General features: G+C 43.5%; 2 protein-coding genes across 2 annotated transcripts; one reads left to right on the top strand and one right to left on the bottom strand.

Moving 5' to 3' along the window:
* The first annotated feature begins 2,392 nt into the window (after positions 1-2,392).
* On the top strand, positions 2,393-7,371 carry tbx22 (T-box transcription factor 22). The gene is made up of 8 exons (XM_030765606.1): positions 2,393-2,614; positions 3,034-3,188; positions 3,861-3,962; positions 4,780-4,954; positions 5,063-5,227; positions 6,113-6,177; positions 6,429-6,514; positions 6,824-7,371. Exons 1-8 carry the CDS (start codon positions 2,393-2,395, stop codon positions 7,369-7,371), a joined length of 1,518 nt encoding a protein of 505 aa, XP_030621466.1.
* An 8,416-nt stretch (positions 7,372-15,787) lies between these two features.
* On the bottom strand, positions 15,788-21,298 carry LOC115804303 (charged multivesicular body protein 1b). The gene is made up of 8 exons (XM_030764672.1): positions 21,166-21,298; positions 20,051-20,148; positions 19,521-19,667; positions 18,448-18,516; positions 18,065-18,172; positions 17,673-17,716; positions 17,273-17,345; positions 15,788-16,885 (listed from the first exon to the last, which is right to left on the bottom strand). Exons 1-8 carry the CDS (start codon positions 21,179-21,181, stop codon positions 16,841-16,843), a joined length of 600 nt encoding a protein of 199 aa, XP_030620532.1. The 5' UTR covers positions 21,182-21,298; the 3' UTR covers positions 15,788-16,840.
* Positions 21,299-22,420: the final 1,122 nt, after the last annotated feature.

The following is a 22,420-nucleotide window of genomic DNA, read 5'->3' on the forward strand; positions in this document are numbered from 1 at the left end:
AAGAGCTGGCAGTGTATGTGTCGTTCCAAATTACGGAAATGATCAAAACTTTCAGCAATTACAACTGATCAAGGCACACTTCCGAATTAATGGTAACCTTACCTCGCGACAAATTGGATTTCGGTGTCCGGTTCCGGCTCACAGAAAGCTCCATCAGCGTCAGGCAAGGAAACATGCGTCCTCAGCAAAGTCAAATCCGTATGTAATTTGGAGTATTATAGCAACGGAGTCACTCCCTGACACTTTTCAAATTTAAATTGCGCTTATCCTCACGACAATTCTTAAAAAAAAAAAAAAGTTGACAACCGTCCTAATTCAATCAGGATGCATAATAAACAATAAAGCTACATCTTGCATGCTCGAAGAAAGGGGAAACACGCAGTCATAACACAGTAATTATACGAATCACGAAACCTTTAAATATACAAGATTCTTGAATATCATATTTTCTGTGTATGCCTCAGGACTTTCAAAGTTATGCTGCACTCAAGATTTGAACACATTAATTCGACAATTTAAGTTTTGTTCTTTACAGTTAAAGTGCACCTATGTCGGTAGTTTGTTAGATAAAACACATTATTTTTGTTTCATAATAATAAAATAAGAGACAGCGTTCAAAGCTGATCTGATGACAGAGACGAACAGATGAAACGAGTTGGTCATAGTTAAATGTTTTCAGGAGTGTTGTCAGTCGGAGATCCAAAACCCCCCATCACCAACTAACCCAAGCGTTCCATATAAACACTACTTGTTTTCTCTTTTTCTGCTGGATGATTATTTTTCGTGATTAAGATACATTTTTAATAAACCTTGCTCAAACTTATTTGTGTAAAACGGATTCATTTCATGACAAGCAGTAATTTAATAATCCAAACCTGTCATTACGACCAGTCTCACAATGGCCCAAACTTCATATGATAGCTCTTGCATTATGAAAAACAGACACAAACTCAGCAGCAAAACGAGAAAGCCAGTTAGTGGTAGGGAGAAGACTACGGAAGATTTTATTATACGGACAACCCCCCCAAACTGATATAGGAAATGTTAGCTTCAACCGAGAAGGGCTGCGTTACATGGAGATTTTTTTAAACGTGCGTACCAGATGGTACTAGTTAGCAAGTATAAAATATTTGTCCCTGGATTTCCCACTTCCTTTGAATAATTTCCATCAAGTCTGTATTTGATCTTACACGAAACCGACGTAATTTCTGTGTAGTCTACCGTACCACCCGACAAAAATCTATAAAAACTGTGATTCATTTATCACTGCACTACGATGCTTATATCTGTATCTGTGTATTCTCTAAAAATGAACAAATCAACCAATACATACATAAATACAAACATAAATACAAACATAAATAATCCATCATCGAGAGTGCGGAGGTGGGAAGATCAACGAATCAAGTAGATGAATAAATCAAATGTCGCAGGAAATCAAGAAATGTAAAAACATGACATGCCCACGATGTCCCAAATGATGTCAGTGGCATCTTGCAATATATCCACTCTTTCTTGACAAATAAAATCAATGAAATAAATAACCGAAGTAAATGTTTGTCAAAGATATAAATATAAACAAAAGACAATTTGGATTAAAACTGATAATGAAGGTTTTGTTTTAGACGGGAGCGCAGTTTCAAATCGAAGGCCTAGTGCCCCGTCAGTCATGTGGAGCATGGGGGGGGGAAAGCTATTCCGCCCATAGATGTACATACACCAGTCACACGTACAAAAGAGCAATAATCAATTACAGTCCATTTTGTTGCTTTACTGTTTCATTGTGGGCAAATGTATCTGGACAGGGGTATAGCTCCGCTGTTCTAAAAGTTATTTTTTTTTAGAGTTAAGATTCAAAGGATAGAAAATGGTCTTAAATATTTTCATGAGTCCTACTGAAGTGAAGATTTTAAAAGGGAAAGCGATCAGAAAACTCATCGTGTGAAATGGTCCGGCATCATGGTTACGATATCCAGTTTAAAAGGTTTAACATGCTTTTACGCGCAATAAATACGTATGAGTTATGAGACCGGAAAACATTCTCGTCGATCCATAAATTATACCATCATCCCCTGACCTGCTGTTCAACTGACATCCTCCCATAAAGAAATTCAGTAGTTGCTGCTTATTTTACTTTGGGGAGTTTGATATTCCATTCTTCCTGTGCGTTCCTATTGGTGCCTTGCAGTTCGACAATAAGGGTCGGTCTCTACCCACAGGCAAACAAAGGTGGGAGGGGGGAAAGGGATGAATGAGACACGGTCAGTGGATTTGGGGGAAATAATCGTCAATTTAAAAGCAAGTGCGCACTGGAGAGACATGTGAACCGCGGGCCCATTAAACCGAGGACAACTGGACAGGGTGACTTAAGTAAGCACTTTCCACTTCCTACATGAAGCGGCGTACTCTCCACTCGCAAAGTTTCAGTGAAGACTGGGATAGGTGCTCAACTCTCTGTCCGAGAATGCAAGGACTCAGCTCGCGAGCCCACGCTTTCTCGGTAGAGGCGTTAGTTGGAAAGAGTTGCAAGAGGATGAAGGTGGAAAACGGGAAAGCAGAGAGGCCCGCAGGGAACTCTGTAACCGAGGAGGACTCAGACACACCAACAAGCACCGTTAGCGAAGAGAAAGACCATGGTCAGTGCATATCCACACTACCACACGCGCCTTTCAACTGCATGCTCGAACAAATATTCTCAGAGAAATCACCCATGCACGAAAGTAAGATAACATAAAATGTCTATTCTTGACAAATGTATTCTTAAAATGTTACAAAAAGGCCATTTAACTTTAAGAGCTCAAGAATTTGTTATTCTACAAATGATAGACGTGCACAATGAAATTAAAATCATTTATACAAAAATCCATATTGGCTTATGTAGGCTAGTTTATGGCTGATTTATTTTAAAACACTAGTGACGTTTCATTGCCTGACGCTGGAAAAATTATGCTTATATGTCCTTGGAAACACCTATTTACCGTAAGATAAATGCATATATGCCTTTTCGTTCATTTTATGATGCTAGATGACGAGGATGAAAAGCAAAAGAAGAACCGCCAGATTTCAGAGAGGCGCTCAGAGAATGAGAGCGAGCCTGAAAAAGAGATCCGAGTGGAACTTCAAGGGTCGGACCTGTGGAACAGATTCCACGAGATAGGTACAGAGATGATCATCACCAAGGCTGGAAGGTGACAGATATATTTTATGTTCCCGTCTTCGTAACGTCCCAGCAGTTTCTCTGTACACTCACAGGATATTAACCGAGCAGCGCTTAGATATGCAACGTTATACAGAATCGTTATATAGAAACCGAACAGAACACTTTAAGATCTTTTGGCGTCCGATAAAATGTCGTATTAAAATATTCCGTCTGTGTACGGATATCAACCGTTTGCAGAAGATGTGATCGCCTACAGTAGTTTATATATCAAACAGGGCTCTTTGTGTCGCTGGAGGCTTTAGACGTTTAGACCTCGGTTTATTTCGGGTTGTTTGGATTGCGTTAGTTCTTCGAGGTGAGATCATTTGGAATGGCATAGAGGCCTGATTGATGGGACGTATGGCAGCCTGCCTATTATACCGTAATATTTTCTTCTTCGCAAAGTTCTTTGACGTTATTTTTATGATTACTCAAACATTATTAGACACCCATTGTTATTATCACCACAAGGTTGCATCGCTTAACTGTAAAGTTAACTGTGAAGCTAATCACTTTTCCCTTCAAACTGGAGTTCTGACCTCAATCTAACACATTTATATCCTGTTGCAGCGAGTTCTGTCTGATTGCGTCCATTTCTTCTTCTTTGTACTGTGGCCTATAAAGTGCGGTGTGAGACAACCTATCTAAAATCTGTTCACAGGAGAATGTTTCCATCCATCCGTGTGAAGGTTCGGAACCTGGACCCGTTTAAACAGTACTACATCGCCATGGACATAATGCCGGTGGATTCCAAAAGATACAGGTATAATTCTGATTTCGGCACCGGCGTCGAGAAGGAAACGTAAAACACCAAAATTATTCTTTACGCCTTTAAAAAAAATCATTTCTGTCCTATTCACAGAAAGAAAAGAATAACTGGTCTACAGTGTACTGTTTGTTTCCATTTTAAGACACCAGGCCTATGCATTTGTAAATCCATTGCCAAAGTCAAATAATTTGGATGAGTAGGCCAATCGTTATTAATAAGAAGCATTATGAAACAATACTGTTTTAAAACAAAGAAAGAAACGAATACCATATAACAGAAAAAGTCAAGGTTTAAAATGTAAGATTAAGATTTAATCTTAACATTTAGTATTTAAACTCTGGTGCTCGCGCGTCCTCACCCCACACTTTGTGAGCAGAAAATAAACATTTTTCAAATTAAATTTTATAACTCTGACATAGCTTTGACTGTATTATTCAAAATAAGATAGAAAAGTGATAATATAAGATTAAGTGTTCGTTAAAATATATGCGGATAAATAAGCCTAACGCACATCTCCGAAAAATGCACAGAACGAATGTAGTGTTTCTTTCAAACTGAGAATAATTTAAGCTACGCACACAGGGTAAAGACATCGTCAAATTCTTATAACATTTCGAACGAACAGGTCTGCGCATTATGCGATGCGAACGTTTCCCATGCCTGGACTCTGTGTTCACAGGTTAAGTGCATTTTAATTGATTCGGTCAAACAAAAGGCCTATACATGCACAACTAACACTCTAAGAACGTTTATATTTTTGAGTTACATGTTGACTTCTTTCTGTTTCCGGTCTTGTTTCTTGGCTCTGAAGGTACGTATACCATAGTTCGCAGTGGATGGTGGCAGGAAACACGGACCACTCGTGTATCGCTCCTCGGCTGTACGTGCACCCAGACTCGCCGTGCTCCGGAGACACCTGGGCGCGTCAGATCATCAGCTTTGATCGTGTCAAACTCACCAACAACGAGATGGATGACAAAGGCCACGTGCGTTGCATAATTTTTATTTTTTAAGACAACGTCTAGCCATGGATATGTTCGATGTCAGCGGATATTTAATTGTCTAATTGTCTAAACTGAACACTCTCAACTCAGATAATCTTGCAGTCCATGCACAAGTACAAGCCACGGGTGCATGTCATCCAGCACGATTCCCGAGTGGATTTATCCCAGATCCAGTCGCTCCCAGCGGAGGGCGTGTACACTTTCTCCTTCCCTGAGACACAGTTCACAACTGTCACTGCCTACCAGAACCAGCAGGTACTTATATTTATTCTTTACCCATACAGTTCTGATGATCTGGATTCAGCATTTCAAATGCTTGGATTGACATAGACAATGAAAATCGTGCTTACTTAGGCGTGTTACGCATTATTCTTATTTTTAATACATATTATTCTTATGTCAGAATTGTTTCAAACTCTTTAACGTTGCAAGATTTGGTTAATTTGAAGGGAAATCATTAATCAGTGGGTTTACTTGATAGGTAATGGTATTTCAAGTGTAACTGAATTTTAAAAGGGAGTGACAGATTAACAAGGCTGTCAGTTTGAATTGTGCCAAAACTTCCATTCCATTTTGACGACTCCTTGTTCATTTCACTGGAATTAGACAAGCCTGAGAATGAGGAAAGACTGTGACTCAGTTTGATTTCAAACCTATCACATAAGGACACAGACACAGCCCTGCCCGGCCGCGGCCTGGCCATGTAAACCACACCGTGAAGCTTTTAGCGAGCACTCGACCTGAACGTGTAGGGGACACTCTGAGAGCAGGCCTGTTTACACACGATGTTCCAGAGGCAGGAAGCCAGAGCATCGCCCGCCAACTCCTTTCATCAGAGTCTGGGTTTTTTTTTTGGGGGGGTGGGGGGTTCTTTTTCTTCTTTCTTTTTTTTTGCAGACAGAGATGGTTTTATTATTCATTTTAACTGGGTAGGCTCACAGGGTCACGACAGTTAAAGGCGCTATATGACGTGACGTATCACAAGTCCCCTGTTTATAAGTGTGTTTGTTGGACATGGGTTTGGTCCTGTGTGGTATTGTCAGATACAGGCCATAAGGGGGAAGGGGCTAATTTTTAGTTTTTGAACATTTCAATCTAATATCTGAATAAAATGCTCAGTTTCTTCTCTCTCCTGTGAAGATAACGAAACTGAAGATTGACAGAAATCCTTTTGCCAAAGGCTTCAGAGATCCGGGCAGAAACAGGTAGTGTGTCAGAACAGTAGTCTTAATGTCATCTGTAAATAAAACAGCACTATAGAGCAGAGGAACATTTCACTGTAAACAGAGTTGTTAGCTGTGAATTGTTGGATACTCTAATACTTAAGTGTATTCATTATAATATTTTATAATTATTTTATGGTTTATAAAGACCACACAGTGACCATACAGTGACCATTACTGAGTGAGAGTAAGTTTTCTCTGGTCCTTTCCCCCTGTTTTTCCACGTCTCCCAGAGGAGTGCTGGATGGGATCCTGGAGTCGTATCCATGGCGAAACCCATTCAGTCTGGATTTCAAACCCTTTACACTGGAGCTCCAAGGTATAAATGACAAAAATATTTTATTCATTCATACAAATATGATTTCTTCTTTTCATGTAAATGAATTTGACATGAGACTGTGTTAGTTTTACTTTGTCATCTGGATCTGGAAGCAAAGGACCCCAGTCTGCAAACAATGACACCAGTCTTTTGAAAATATTTCTCCCCACTATTATCATCCTGAACTATATTATGACTAAATCACTGTTACTGTCTGAAGAGCCATATGACATGCCCATCACTGATTCTCAGTCACTGGTGTCAGACTGAATTTATCCAGATCACATGATAAAGTCTTGTTTATTGCAGGAGGGAGCTCCATGTCTTCGGCAAACTGCGGCGCCGTCTCTCCTCTGAAGGGTCTCCTGCCGCACGCGTGTTCCGCCTCCTCCAATCCTTTCAGCCTGTCCAGCCCTGACGCAGGCCTGCACAACCTCAGCGTCCCACTCTGCTATAAGGTGTCTCCGTCTGTGGGCCCGGTCACTAACAGAGCTTACAGCAGCACTGGTCCAGACAGACTCAGAGGATTCGCAGGCCTGCGGCCGCTGACGGACCTCTCCCTCTTTTCTGTGCTGCATGGGAAAAAAGGAGGCCAGTGTTTCCAGAGCTCTCCCTGTCTGCTCCCTCTGCAAGGCCTTCAGAGCACCAGAGCCTCAAGCGTCTCCCATCTTCAACATGACACTGTAAACGCTGCCCTGACTTCACCTTACAATCTTTACAACTACACCTTACCCATGAGCCCCCACTTCGCCAGCGTCTCACGTCACTCAAAACTGGGCGACGGCATGACCCTTTCACCTCCTGAGAGCCTCCTTCGCCAGATGCCCTGGACCTCATCGGTCGACCACTGCCTCTGACCTCTCCTGCAGTTACAGTTCCTGCTAAAAACCGCACCCCAGGCAACACAGCTTCACAATGTTGCCCACCAAAAAGAGCACAGTGTGGAATAATATGAACTGTGTGACAGTTGATAGTTGCCTAGGAAACTCAAACAGAATGCGTCACTAACCGAACGTGTAAAATCTACAGTAATATATAGCTGTTACAGCACTACAGTTAAGTTTCCTGAGTGAGGCAGGTGGATATTCAAGCACAGCCACAGGCAAAGGGAAGGTAAGTTAGATTCTACAGAAGATCAGTGAGATTTACAGTTCACAGTGAAATCCAGGCGACTTGTACATGACACGCAAGTTAGGTACGATGACAACGTGTATTTTCTTGTACGTTCTGAACAAAAAAAAAAAATGTAAGTCAGACTTTTTGAAAAGTGTGCATTAAAGTACACAGTGTCTATTTCTAACCTGCTATTTGATTACTTATCAGTCGATAAGGACCATGGTATGTCAGTCAGAAAACCCTACAGTGAGTACCGTGTGCCGTCTCGACTGTCACACACATGGCTTTGAGCCTGTCGCTGAGGGGAGACACAGGGCGCGTTGGGTAGATACTCAGGTCATTAGTTTGGCTGTACTGACTCAGTGTCCAGGGGAAGGACCAGCAGCATAATGAATAATATACAGTCCCTCCCTCCCACTCCTCTTCTCTGTCAATCCTGGAATGGGCTTTGGAGCCCTGCGTATTTCTGCATAAGACTGACAAACAATAGGACATTTGACTCTGATGAGTGTGGACAGTCATTGAAAAACACATGTTTTAAATGACTACGGACACTGTCAGACATTCCTGGTATGACCCTTATGAACTGCATTATATATCTGTATATCAGTCACAGGTTTGTTACTGTCAGTATATTAATACAAGTATATGTATTTGATACATGCATACGTAATTGACACAGACATATGTGACTAATTCAGGCCTATGTGATAATGGAATATCCTAGACTCGATAGTCTCCGTCACCTTAGACATGAACGTGGCCGTTGTCATGTAATTTCACGCGCATCGTTATTACTTCCTCAATAATTTCCCCAAACCTATCCGAATTAACGGTCAGTTCTACTGTTTCAGGCGAAGCAGTATTCAGTTTTATGTCGTTTTCTTAGTAGACCCAAACTGTTTAAAACGCTTTGTTTGACAAATAGTTGTGTCACTTATTCTTATTATAATTACAGTTATTATTATTACTATTATTATTATTCTTATTATTATTATAATAATAATAATAGTAATTATTATTATTATTATTACAATTATTATTATTGTTATTATTATTATTATTATTATTATTATTATTATTATTATTATTATTATTAAAAATGTGGGATTTTGATATTCGTCTTCTACTCCTCTTGTATTCTAATATGATCATTTGTAACTAAGGGATGAATCGGCTGAAGTAATTTCCACCAGATCCTTGTCCGGTTGCACTCGGCTCAACTGCGGGGATTATCAAAAGCGGTGGGGATAGCTCGTTTCCGACGGCCAACGAAAACCGAAAGGCAATTTCCCCAATTTTCTTGTCAAGTCCGTTCAAAGTCGCAAAAAACAAAACAAAGCAAAACATAGCATAACAAGACAAAACAAAACAAAAATACAAAACGAGAAAAAAAGCTAAACCAAAACAAAACAATTCAATTTGTTCATAAAAGCAACGGTGATTCATGCGTTCAATGTAAGCGCATTTACTCGCGTCTTACCGATTTAGCGTATCTTTCTGTCGGTTTGTCATGGATGTTAACGTCAGTGCCATATGCACCTGCTTACCAGCTTCACTCAAACCTAACACGTGATGCAGTCTGTCAGTCATAGCAGTCAAACTGCTGGTAGACCTCCGTTCTCTCTCCACGGACCAAGTCTTCATCGCACACTGATTACCTAGTGCCTGCTTCTCATTAAGACTGTATGAGTTTCTAGACCATTCCTAAACCTGCAGCTCTACACAGAGCGGTTGACGGAGGATTTACCACCTGACTGAGTCGTGAGCACTGTCATGTTTCAGTCCTACTATAAACACGCTCAGATATGACCGATGACACTAAAATTTTTCTCTCATGGTTTATATTCAATCTGTCTTTACTCTCAGCTATAAACAGTGGTGAGTTGAACAGAAAATTAACTACCAGGCTCAGATATTCATAAGAAAATAATCTTTTAGGTTGAAAAAGTAGCAAAACATTCTATGCACACAGGACAAGCAATAGGTCTACTACTAGTAGTAATAATAATAATTTTATAATCATATATGGGCCACAAGTGATTCTGCTAAAGCCAAGAATTAAAAAAAAACCTCCCTTGGCAGAGACCCCCAGGAAAAAAAAATATTGCATCTGAGTTTTCTCATGCTGTATCTGACCAAGAATAACATTTTCATCTTACACACACACACAGACAGACAGGCAGACGCACACACACACACAGACAGGCAGACACACACACAGTCACACACAAACACACATGCACGCACACACACACACACACACACACACACACACACACAAAATTACACAATTGTCCATAAAATATTTTTAGATGCATTTGTAACCAAATAATTGTCAACTATTTGGAGGACTAAAATTATTTATCATATGATTAAATCAACTGTGTAAAGACATAAAAACAGAAAAGAGTGTCTGTCATCACGAGAGATTGACTGACAGTTTGAATGGGAAAGATGAAGCCTAAACTCCAAATCAGTTTAAGTTATCTTACAACCATCGCAGCCTAATGAAATCTGATCAACAAACTGAGAGTAAACATCTTTAACTCTGACACAATTAGGCTCAATTTGTCTCTTAATGGATGTGGTCTGGTTGGTATGTCTCCCTCGCCGGCGTGCGGATGATCCCACATGCTCTGGCCTTTTTCCCTGTGTGTATGGAATACATGGCCTATAGCTGTGTTGGGGTTTGGCTCCTATTAGAGCTGCTCATGTGAGGTTTACATTGGACTGTATTTGCTCTGCAAACTCAATAAAACTGTGTTATTTATCAGGTCAGCTTACGGGATGTGACTGAACGGTGTTGTAAAGTTTCAAGTGAAACCAGCTGCTGCTGAAATTTAATTACGTCCAGTCAATAATGTGAAAAGCAAGGGCAGTTTAGCAGTTTTATTAAGTGGTGTGCTCCTCCTCTCTGCAGGAGAAGGACTGCCTCCGGCACAGCTCCCCTCGCGGAGGCCGGCCTGCCGGAGTCCCCTTTTCCCTCTTTCAACTGTAAATGAAATGTGAGTCACACCAGTTTCAGCAAGATATATTTCACACAAGTGGACTTTTAAAATATCACTTCTTTTGGAAAATGTCAGTAAATTCTCACAATTCTCATAGTTTTCATTTCTGAAGTGAAGAAAAGGGCCAGCTCCTGAAGGTGTTTGGGGCTGAGCTGGTGTTGCCCAATAACTAAAACGCTCAGTCAATTTTATCAGTTACTAATAGTTCTGTATTATTGGAAGACATGTGCTCTGGCACTTTTCTGTGTCATTTTAATACTAGAATCTATAAGTACTCATCATTAGACCAAGTCTTAGTGTATTGAGTGACAGTTGTTGTGGGCGTGCAGATGCTGCTGGTGGCCAGGCCTGCCATGCGGTCAGCTGACAGAGCTTTACTACACAGCCATCCCACCAGACACACAGCACTCGTGCTCCTCACAGCCTCTGACTCCCCTGTCATCTATCACATCACCTCCCTCCTGCCTGCCTTAAGGATTCCACATTCACACCTCCCCGAGCCTCCAAACAAACCTGGCAATACAGTTAGACAAACACTTTACCATCTCAATTCACAGTTAAACACTTTACCATCTCAGTTCACAGTGACAGACCCAAACACCTGCCTTCACACTCTACCCAGTCTAGAAAGTCCTCATGAACTCAAAGATTTTAAGATGCCTCATTTCTTCAGCTTATTTTTTTAACCATATGTTGACACTGTTCTCAGGTCAGCCTCTTGTTTCATCAGCACTCATCGAACATTAAAACAGTACCGCAATCATTCACTTCAACATGAATCATTTGGCCATCAATCCCTCCTCAGGCCTGTCTCCTGCATGGCAGACCTGAGTTGTGTAAAGAGGAAGTCAGCAGTGGAGAGACCTGTCAGCAAGTCTCAGGGATTCAGTGCTGGACCAACAAACATTTTCCACATTCTGACCCCTGCTGTCCATCACCCCTGCCCCCGGCCCCTCCCTGTGTGCCGCGTGCTTTAATGTTTTCTCCAGACCCAAAGCCCCTGCAGGAGTACACAGGAGACCCCGCTGACCACAGGTGATGTTTGCACTTGTGCTGTGTGTGACTGGTGGAGCTGATGGAGGATAACTCTAACAAGCCTGATCCTCTCTCTGTCAGTCCTCAGTCCTGTGTCTGCTGATCCAACACTGGACTGAACGAATGGGTAACGGTGCAGTCTTGTCCAGTCTGCCAATCTTTAGTCTGTAAACAGAGAAAGCAAAGGACTGTGCACTGCATCTGAACCAGTCTCTCTCTCTCTCTCTCTCTCACACACACACACACACACACACACTCACAGACACAGACACAGACAGACACACACACACACACACGCACACACACACTCCTTCACTTTTTGTTTCTGAGTAATGTGAAATGCACAGCGGCTTGGCTGCCTCACTTCTCCGCGTTCGCTGGCTTTATCAAACCTGGGTCGATTAATCACGTGGAAGTCGTCTGAGGGCGAGAGCACATCTCAGTGGAAGTGGGCCCAATGTGGGACTGGGCCTGTGTGTTTGAAGTGATCAGATAGCGGCCCTGGCTCTGACAGCGCTGCCTCGGCAGGATTGATGCTGTTTGACTCTGCCAGCTTCCTGTCCTTGACACCTTATCCATTCTCTCCACTGCACTTACCTCCTCCACTTCATTTCACTGAGACAGGAGAAGCTGCCATGGCGCGGGATGCTCAAAGCTCCGCGTATCAGGTGGCAGGGCCCGCCGGGTGATTTAGTGCCGCCCTATGCCCACTCCTTCGCGGGTGGCTTTTAAGTATTGCCTGGGGTCAGGGTGATGGGGATACCCCAGATGCTGCTGTCAGTCCCAGGGCTGACCTGCAGGATGTGGCAGCCTAGCCTGGATCCCCCTGGCCCCCCACACTGGTAATTGATTTCAGGGCAAATGCCCCACTCCCAGGCACACTCACACCCCGCCTGCAGCCTGCTTAGGGTCTCCCAGTCAGCCTGCAGCGTGCTGTCAACGGTAATTCAATTAGAGCCGCAGGAGTGTGACTAACTGCAGACTGCCAAACGCTTTTCCATATGTGAGTACGTTGTTTCTCACTCTCTCTGTCTCCGGCCCAGACCGACTGCTACCTCTCCCCACCTCCACGCTGAGAGTGCCACTGCAGCACAAAGTGGCCGTGTGGAATGCTGTCATCTTGTACCACAGAATAAAGTGACTCCACTCAGTTGATGTCTTTATGTACAAAAGCTTTCAGATGGAGATACAGTGGTTCATTCTCAGAGTGAAATGATGTTTAATGTGTTTCCTCTCTCTCTCTCTCTCACCCCATGTGGCTCTGACAGAGGTCATCAGCCAGTCATCTTATCACCTTCTAACCTTCTCCTTCTCTCCCTATAAAGTACAGAGAGCCTGCCGCTGTTCGGGCCATTAAAGTGTGTTATGACAGCCTCTCATGCCGCTCTGCTGTCACCAGACCCGACCGACTGTAAAAATGCTCATCTGTCAGACTTCTCAGAGACGCGCTCCGTCAGTAACACGGCTGACACGATCATTCGCTATGAGAGAGTTAACCAGGCCATTCACTGTTATTGAGCTAACGTGATCATTCACCAGGACAGAGCTAACCTGATCATTTGCTATGATAGATTTAACTCATTCGTGATGACAGAGCCAGCCCGGCCATGTTCTCTGATGGGGCCATGCTAACCTGGCCGTCGGCTGCGCGGGCGTAACAGACAGTGAAGACGAAGTTTGGCAGAGGGCGGCCGAGATCCATTCCGAGCGTAATGGGCCGCGCTCACGGGCAGTGGAAACCACAGACCCAGCTGCCACAGCAAAGAGCAATAAAACCAAATTAAAAGCAGCATTAACATATTTGTAGAGAAAGTCATGGCAGCGGAGGTGATGGGCAGATGTCCTGTGTGTGTGTGTGTGTGTGTGTGTGTGTGTAGAAGTGCAGTGGAAACTGGGAAAAGCCCTTTGCTTGTGCAATTAGACACACATGCCCAAGCAGAGCAGGCAGAACCAATGCGCAGAGTTTCCTGTCTCTGCCTGCCCTCCCTCTCTTCCCCACAGCTGCCAGACAGAGAGAAAATTGAATGTGTGTTAGAGGGTGGAGGGGACATGAGGCTAAATGTGCAGATTACCTTCACGGGACGGCCTCAGTTTCACAGCCAGCCAGGGCGAGGCAGGGGGCAGGGGAAATGCCACGTTAGCCCCCATGTCCGACATCAGCTCCACGCTGCGCACTGGCCTATCAGAGAGAGCGGCTCCAGTCCCGCTGCTGACGGACACCTCCAGAGTTCAGAGCGCACGGCTCTGCCTGCCACAGCGGAACAGCGCCCTCTTAGCCTCGCAGAGGCGTGAATAGGCAGCCATTCACTGCAGGTTGTGGATCTCTTTCAGCACCTGCCATTGGCAGGGAAGATTCAGGAGATTCAGAAATGCCTGGAAGTGCAGATAGGAGCGTGGCCTGTCTTTCCACGTTAAGCAGGGAGTAATCCAGAGCGGAGCAGAGGGCTGTTTACTGAATGCAGATGATTTGCATTCTGAATTATGAGACACTGAAAAACACTGACAATCTGCTGTGAACTCATCTCAGTCATTAGAGTGAAAATCTTGACTCATCAATGCCAGTAACCAGACATAGGAAAACAAGCTGTTTGGTCAAATGCCCAGTCTTAGGAAAAGACAGCGATGTTTAGTGAACCGCGTGGTCTTTATGTAAAAACGGCGACGCTTGGTCAGAGACGCTGTGGGCCTTGACTGTGGAGAGGTTACTCACATGTTGTCAGGAAAGAGAGTGAGGCTAAGAGAAAGACTGCCTTTAAGACTAGCCTTCCTCTCCCATTACTCAAGACAAGAAGGGAATTCCTGTCTGCGCTCACATGTTCAGCTGAGGGAATCAGAACTAGAGTAATGGCATAACAACGGCTCATAAAATTGTCTGTGGCAATGAATGTAATGGAGGCTTCTGCCAGGCTGAGCTGTCAGTCACAAGCTCTTGATTATAATTGGCTGAGACGTGCTTTCTCTGAAGGTCAGAGGTCATGTGGCGGGACCCTGGCAGGAGCGGCCGGCACACCGTCCGCACTCAGTCCCTGAAATTGGTTGCAGCTGAGGGAGATAGAGCACTCCCTTCATCGCTACGGTAATGACGGCTTGGCATGCGAGTGACGGAGCGCTGTTTCCGACCCAGGTGAGACTTTTGACCTGCCATCTGTTTCCTGTTTGAGGAGTCAGAGCAAAGGGGAGGGAGACAGAGCCAACTGCATGGCTATCAAAGCTCACCATTCTCTACACAATGAGCTCCCAGTCTCAGGTCTCCACAGGGTGAATCACCCAGTCATCTCTGAGCGATGCTTTCACAGAGCAGATACCGGCTGTGACATTACAAGGCGTTTAATACCAACGTGATACAACTCTACACCCTCTTTCTCCACCTCCACACACACACACACACACACTCACACTCACAGAGTCTCTGAGGTGTCAAACACAAGAGTAAAAGCGCCTTCTCCACCCATTTCCATTCATCTGATTTCAGCAGAACTTAAAAGGAAATTCATCACAGCTTAGACAGAAGGTAGCTGACCCATCCACGGCAGTTAAAAGTGATGGTAAACGTGAACTTACGTGAAGCCTGTTTTCTGGAACCTGCACCTTACAGAGAACGTGGTAGTTACACACATGAATGGTGTCGACTTTGCCTAATGCTGAAGGTTTCCATAGGCTTTCACACTGATTTGCTCTTTAAAGGCAGACGGAGTGAAAAAACGAACAAACGAAACTGATACTGATTGTTCTCTTCTGATAAAAACCATCACTGTCCCTCACGTTGGTACAAACCTTTGGTAGAATAACTCTAACACCTGCTGCTTCTTTATTGGAAAAATCTCTTTCCCTGTGGCATACAAAACATTTGTGACAGACACAGACACATACAGCGTTTCTATCCTTGAATGTAATGTTTGTCAGGAGTAACAGATATATCGCATGATAAAATAACCTTTTAAGACAAAGCGCCATCACTTTAAATCTGTGGGTCAACTTCTTGACAAAGACGCTCTTTCTTTTGTGAGAAACGACTCTAAACAAATATTGAAGTGTTTCTTTTTTTCTTTAATGAGTAATCATCTCTTTAATGAACAGTCATCTGTTCTTGGGACCTGGAGAGTGTGAGAGTGGGCTGAACCGCGTGAGAGGACCGGGGCCTCGGGTCTAGTGACACAGGCCATAAAAACACGGCTGTCACTTACTACACTCTTCTCTGACAGCCATCTTCATGACTGCTAGTGGTACTTTGACAAGCATTTGTGTTAAAAATCTTTATTGACTCAAAGTCTTAATAAAGCCCTGAATCAAAAGTTTAGCAATGCATCACAGAGACAATGATACATAAATGTCTGTCCACCTCATCAGTGGCTCTTTTCACATAATCATAACAAACAAAAACATCTTACCAAATAACAAACAAAAACATCTTACCAAATAACAAACAAAAACATCTTACCAAATGAATGTGCGAGGGAGCCTTGATATGGAAGGACCTGAAATGAGAGACCCTCTTGGGTGCATGTCTGCAGCAGAGTGGAGAGCAGTGATGGAGTGAGGCCACGCTGTCCAGTAATGACAGCATGTCAAAGGGTGAAATGTGTCAGCTAGCTCTTCACCCCCCGGTACATACCCACTGTGTATTTCACAGCCAAACAGCACTGTACATACCCACTGTGTACTTCACAGCAAAACAGCACTGTACATACCCACTGTGTACTTCACAGCTAAACAGCACTGTGCTACACTGTGCTACTCTGTTAGATTACACTGACTCCGTAAATCATACTCTTCTCAAACGCAAGGCAAATCCATGCTGAGTGCAGTAACAGCGATTAATAACACCATAATACACAAGTCCTCCATCACTGTCCGTACAGACAGACAGACTGTTAAACAACCAGAGGAGCTAGGGAGGGAGGAGGGAATCCTCTTCTGTGGAGCAATCTCTGACAGAGAGACAGAAAACTCCCTCTTCAGCGCCACCATGAGGCAGAGAGCGGGGTACTGCGAGTTTGGAGTCAGTTTTATTACACTTTCCAGTTCAGAGCAGTCATCGGAACGAGATCGCTGCTGCAGGCATGGAAACACACACACACACACACACACACACTCATGTGCGCATGCACATAGAGACACTCATTCTCTCCTACACACACACACACACACTTGCAGATATGTTGCTCTACATCTGGTCCCGTAGTCTGGCCAGCCTCTGTGAAAGCTCATCCTGAAAGCAAACCAAACCAAGAGGAAGGGGGAGATTATTTGATGATAAGATCAAAATTTTAAAACAGAACATTTTAAATGTTGCCAATCCATAACAACAACTGTTTCTTTAAGTGCAGTGTTTGATTTGAGTAACAGTTGTAACATCATAAAAATGAATACAACATAAAGTGGTCACTTAGTTGTAGATTACGGCTGCTGAAAGTCAATGTTCATTCAATCAGAAATTTTTCCACACGCAGGAGGATCTAAGATTTGGCTGAGGTGCGCTGCATGAAGACTGGACTGAAGTGAGATATGGATTAAGACTGGACTGAGGTAAGATTAAGACTGGATTAAGACAGGATTGCACTAAGCGGTTGCCAGCTGCCGTGCTGTGATACTCCACCTGCTCTGCTGATGCCACACTGGTGCCCACGGAGCCGGTCTGACCCTGGGGCAGCTCCATGTTCAAATCCAACCTGTCAAGAATAAACACACACATGCACACACACAACCACACACACGCGCACGCACACACACACGCAATGGCTGACTGAGTGCATGTCCTGTCCAGGAGCTCGGTGACCTTTCTATAAAATCACTCATGCATCTTCACAGTGCTCTCTGGAACAGCCACTGCACAGTCACCGCTCTATCAGCTGAAAATGATATGGTTTCTATGCAGTGAAAATGGTCTCTCTCCAGCGGCACTCCTCTGGCCTGTTCACTCACAGCAGGACATCAGAAGAGACCCCTGCATACTGCAGAACCTCTCTCTGACTAAGACTCTCAACACAGTGTCTTACCCAGCCTCATCAGCCATCTCCTGCATCAGAGAGTCCACTTCATTCTGAGGGAACACAGAGGGTCCACATTAGTGCATTCACCACTGTACAAACAAGCAAACAAACAAACAAACAAACAAACAAAAATGAATGCATTTCTATGCTTTGCTGCTTTTTGCACAGGGTTTATTAGTGAAAAGACTGTAACTGGAAACTGTTTGACTGGATATTGCAGCTCCCTGTCCCTCTGCAGGAACCATGTGTGTGTTCAAGGCAGTGCTTTACGCTACCTGTGGTGTGGTCAGTGTGGTTATGTTATGGTACCTGTGTTATGGTAACTGTAGTGTGGTTGTGTTATGGTAACTGTGGTGTGGTTGTGTTATGGTAACTGTAGTGTGGTTGTGTTATGGTACCTGTGGTGTAGTCAGCGTGGTTGTGTTGCCCATTGTATCCTCCATCTGGGCTGTCTGCACGTCGAGAGTTTCAAACTGGTGCTCGAACTTGTCCATCAAAGCTGAAATCTACAAGAGCAACTGCAGGTTGGGTACATTTCCAAACATTAGAGTTAGTCCTTTCAAACAGCCTTAGGAAAAACGCATTACTACTCTATACTTTAATCTAGTGTACACTGTAGACTACCTCAGAGACAGACAGTGGAGTGAAAATGGGGCCTCATTGCCAGTCTGTAGGAGAGGTATTCATTGCAATTCATTCACTCACATCCTTAGACATTTATCACACATGTAACTACACTCTGCATCACACAGGGCTTTTCAACAGCAGCATCAAACTTTACCTTCTCCAGGTTCATCGTCTTCAGAGTAGCATCCATCGACTTCACAACTCCTGCCATGGATTTAGTCACCTTTCAAAACAAAGACTGCTTATTACTTCATCTTCTCAGGAAAAAAAAAACACAACACAGCTCATTTTTCAGTCGCCTTTGAAAACAGACAGTGGGGTGTATTACAGTTAGGTGGTCAGACTGAGCTGCACTGAGGACATTCTGAGAAAAGAGCTTGTGGAATAAAAGATGTTTTCATATGTGGGGGGCTCTGGGCTTGGCCCATCTCTCTCTTTTGTTATCTGACAGGATCAGACAGATTTAGGGATCATATGCAACACTTGGGTATATTTACCATTTCACTTTCTTAACAATTACTCAGTTTCACAGGTAGGTGTCACTCTCTCACTTAGGTTCTGTACAGCTCCTTAATCCCACCACGCTTTACCACAACCATGTTAAGAACACTGCTTCACTCTGATGACAGGCATAGAGCCGTGAAGATGTGACGCATCTCAGACGCGCGGCATCTCCGCATTCATCAGAAGAATAAGCAATCAGTCTCTCTTCACACGAGCTGTCATTTGCTTACACAAATCACGTCACCGTTACGCAATCTCTCATTCAGTCAACAAACGCTGGTGATCTGAAAGTCAGTCCTTAACCCTTAAATGTCCATTCTATGATGCCGCCGTGAGCAGTCACAACCTTCTCATGTCACACCAGGCAGCTGGCTCACACACCCGCGCTTGTCCACGCGTTGTCAAAACAATGAGAAAATCAACAACTGATCCAAACATCTGAAGTTAGCACCATGTGACAGTACGTCTAGAGTGCACTTATAGCCATCGGTGTGACAGGCGATTCCCGCTCGGTCAAACAGGTGGCGCTGTGGCGAACACATAGTTTTCTTTAACCGACCTTGGTACACAGTATATGGTCTAGTTAATGGAATATGGTTTATTGTGTGTATAAATATATATATGGTTTTCTTTAACCGACCTTGGTACACAGAACATGGTCTAGTTAATGGAATATGGTTTATTTTGTGTGTATATATATATATATGGTTTCCTTTAACCGACCTTGCCCATGGTCACTGCTGTCTGAACACGCGCGGCCACTGCGTCCACTCTCGCACTCATCCTGAGGAAATTCACAGACTGGTTCTTCTGTCGAATTGCGTTTTCTGCATGTATCCGTGCCACTTCCATGTTGCCTTTCTGAATGGCCTGGGCAGGGTATGAGAGTGGACTGTTTGAGAGTTGGGCTGATATACAGAGAACACAATAACACTAACTCCACATTAAAACACACTCAAAGACCCACATGAAAAACATCTCTGGCTCCAGGGGAAGAGATTTAACTGATTTGCAGCTGTGACAAGAACTGTAACAGCTTCATCTTTGCCTGTGTTTACTCCACTGACCAGAGATATAAGAGCACCAGTTTGGAAATGCACTTCATTACTAAGACCAAACACTTCAACAGAGTTTGAGTATTGGTATTACTTCTGTTGCATAGTGTAGAGGGAGGAGGGACCAAAACCTGCATCATCTCTCTGACAGAATTCCAAGAGCATTCCGATTAGGATACAAGGATATTCCAACCTCACCTTCTTCACTTTGGCCTTCTCCGCCTTCTCCTCTTTGTCACATTTCTTGGAGTTCCTCTGAAGCTCTTTAGCAGCAAATTTCAGGTTGAACAGGTGCTCTGAGATTTGAAGTAAAGGAACATACTACAGCTTATGCTTTCCTAAGTGCAATCCTTTGTGCATTGCACATTATTCAGTCGAGAAAAAAAGGCTGTTCACAGTACCCACCACACTTTACCACACTTCCCCTGAGACTTGGCCAGTGACAGATGACTACACTGCAGTCATTACAATACATTACTGTCTGCTGGTTTCACTGTACCTACAGTTTAGAGGTATCAGACATTAACTGGTTAATTTCTCCAAACACAAAAACACACAACGCCATGAAGTATTTTATTGTTTTCCAGTCCGAGGGCACCAGTCAGATGTAATACTGGGTGAAATATGACTTTAACCGAAGTGTTGTTTCGCTAACCGAAGTTATACTACAGAAACAGGATTCTCACTGGTGTAGCAAAACTGCAAAGAGCAAATCGTAATACAGGATTCGTTCTTTTTAGAGAGAATTCTACAGAAATAAGGTCACAACCAATATTCTGTATAAAACAGTTCATTTAAATTCGTTGTTCAGATGACCGAACATTAAAATTAAACTCAGTTAGCCTCCACGTTCTACAAGTTACAAGTCACTCAGCAGATTATCTTGAATTAGCTCCTCTCTAGGAAGGAATGGCAAAGCTCGTCCTTTTCAAAGCAAATCACCTTGCAGCATAGAGTTATCTTATTATAGAATAATTTTGTCGAACGTAATGTTGACCTGGGAGGTTTGTCAGTAGAAGTTTGCTCAGTTAAAGGCTCGTCAGCAGGCAACAAAGCGTCCGCTAATTTAGCTGTCTAATAATACGAATACACACAGACTGGTGACTGTCAGAGGCACGACATTTAAATATCCACTCATCTTAGAGAACGCAGTTTCTACTAATGAATAGACGATAAAGTCCTCACAATAAGCAAAGGGCCCCAGACACTGTATGGCATCCAAACCAGCTAGCCAATAGACGTTAACATTAGCATTAGTGAATTTAGCCGTCTCTAAGAGTGTTGTTTTTCTTCCCATTTGTGTGGAAGGATACTTTCCATATTCGACATGATGGAAATTTGCCTTCAGCTGGTTACTTTTTGATAGACGACGTGGAAAAGCTGCCCAGATATTTTCAATTAAGAGTAAACTTCCTTGGGTTTACAGCTACCGTTATTTCTGTTTTGGTTTTGCCTGACGGCAGTATCTCCCACTTCCGGCTTCATTACAGAACACAGATGACATCGAATCATTGCGGTCACGCCTTTGAAGGCGTGCTTGTTTGACGTCACATGCATTCGGGAACTCGTTGGAGCTCGTGTTCAAATCAGGCGTTTTTTAATAGACTCCGCTCTCGGTCAGTTTTGGTACAAGTCTAGTGACGTCACTTTTATTTTTGGAAACGAGTAAATTGACCTTTCATCTTGCTAGCACTATTGCTTTCAGTATTCATGGTGTTCCTTGGAACCTCGATATTTCTGGCAACCAGGTTATCGAGCTTTCAAGCTTTAGGAGCAGTTGCCTGTTTCAAAGGCGCTTACTGTAATCGTGAACGACAACGTACTTCGTGTGTATGTTTTGCGCAGTCTAAAGAGTACGTGTTATTTTAACATTTTGTATTTGTCACGAAATATTATAGAAAGTTGCCATCACTGGTGCAAATCAAAGACAGATGTTGTTGTTTTCATTCTATGCATTATGTTTTGGTACACATCGTTATCATCTTATCACTGATGTGGGCTACAGTTCAGAAGATTCAAGAACCAGAGTGGGTGTAGGCTATCGGCGAGGAGCGCCCAGAGCGGCGAGCATGACAAGCTTGTCTGGACTTTCACTGCGGAGAGCCAACGCTGACGTGGGCTGGAGTGGGGGAGGGGGTTGATTGATGATTGGGTTTGCGTCTCTACATCACGGGAGCAAGAGAGGGATGAGTCACTGACTGCCTGATACAATATTCAGTGCAGCCACAGCACTGCAGCGCGTGCACGACCTCCCTAGAGCAACCATAAACTGCCTAAACCCAGGGCTCAACCCCGCTGCCTGTATTTGTTGACAAAGAATAAATTAGTCACAGAGCCCACAATACAGGACTGTCATTAAGCTCATTAAAACAAACCCTATTTCAGGTTATATTCAACGTCCGTTCAATGAAATTCACAGAGCCTCAACGCACTTGTGACGAATGTTCTGGTTCGTGTCTTTATTTAGTCCGTTGTCTGTATGTGCATAGGGTTTTAAAAGTTTGCGAAAATACAAGAAAGTTTGTCTTTCCATGTCTTCACAGCGGATTTACAGTTTAATAACCGGCC

The sequence above is a fragment of the Chanos chanos genome, chromosome 2, assembly GCF_902362185.1.
Source record: "Chanos chanos chromosome 2, fChaCha1.1, whole genome shotgun sequence".
NCBI lineage: Eukaryota > Metazoa > Chordata > Actinopteri > Gonorynchiformes > Chanidae > Chanos > Chanos chanos.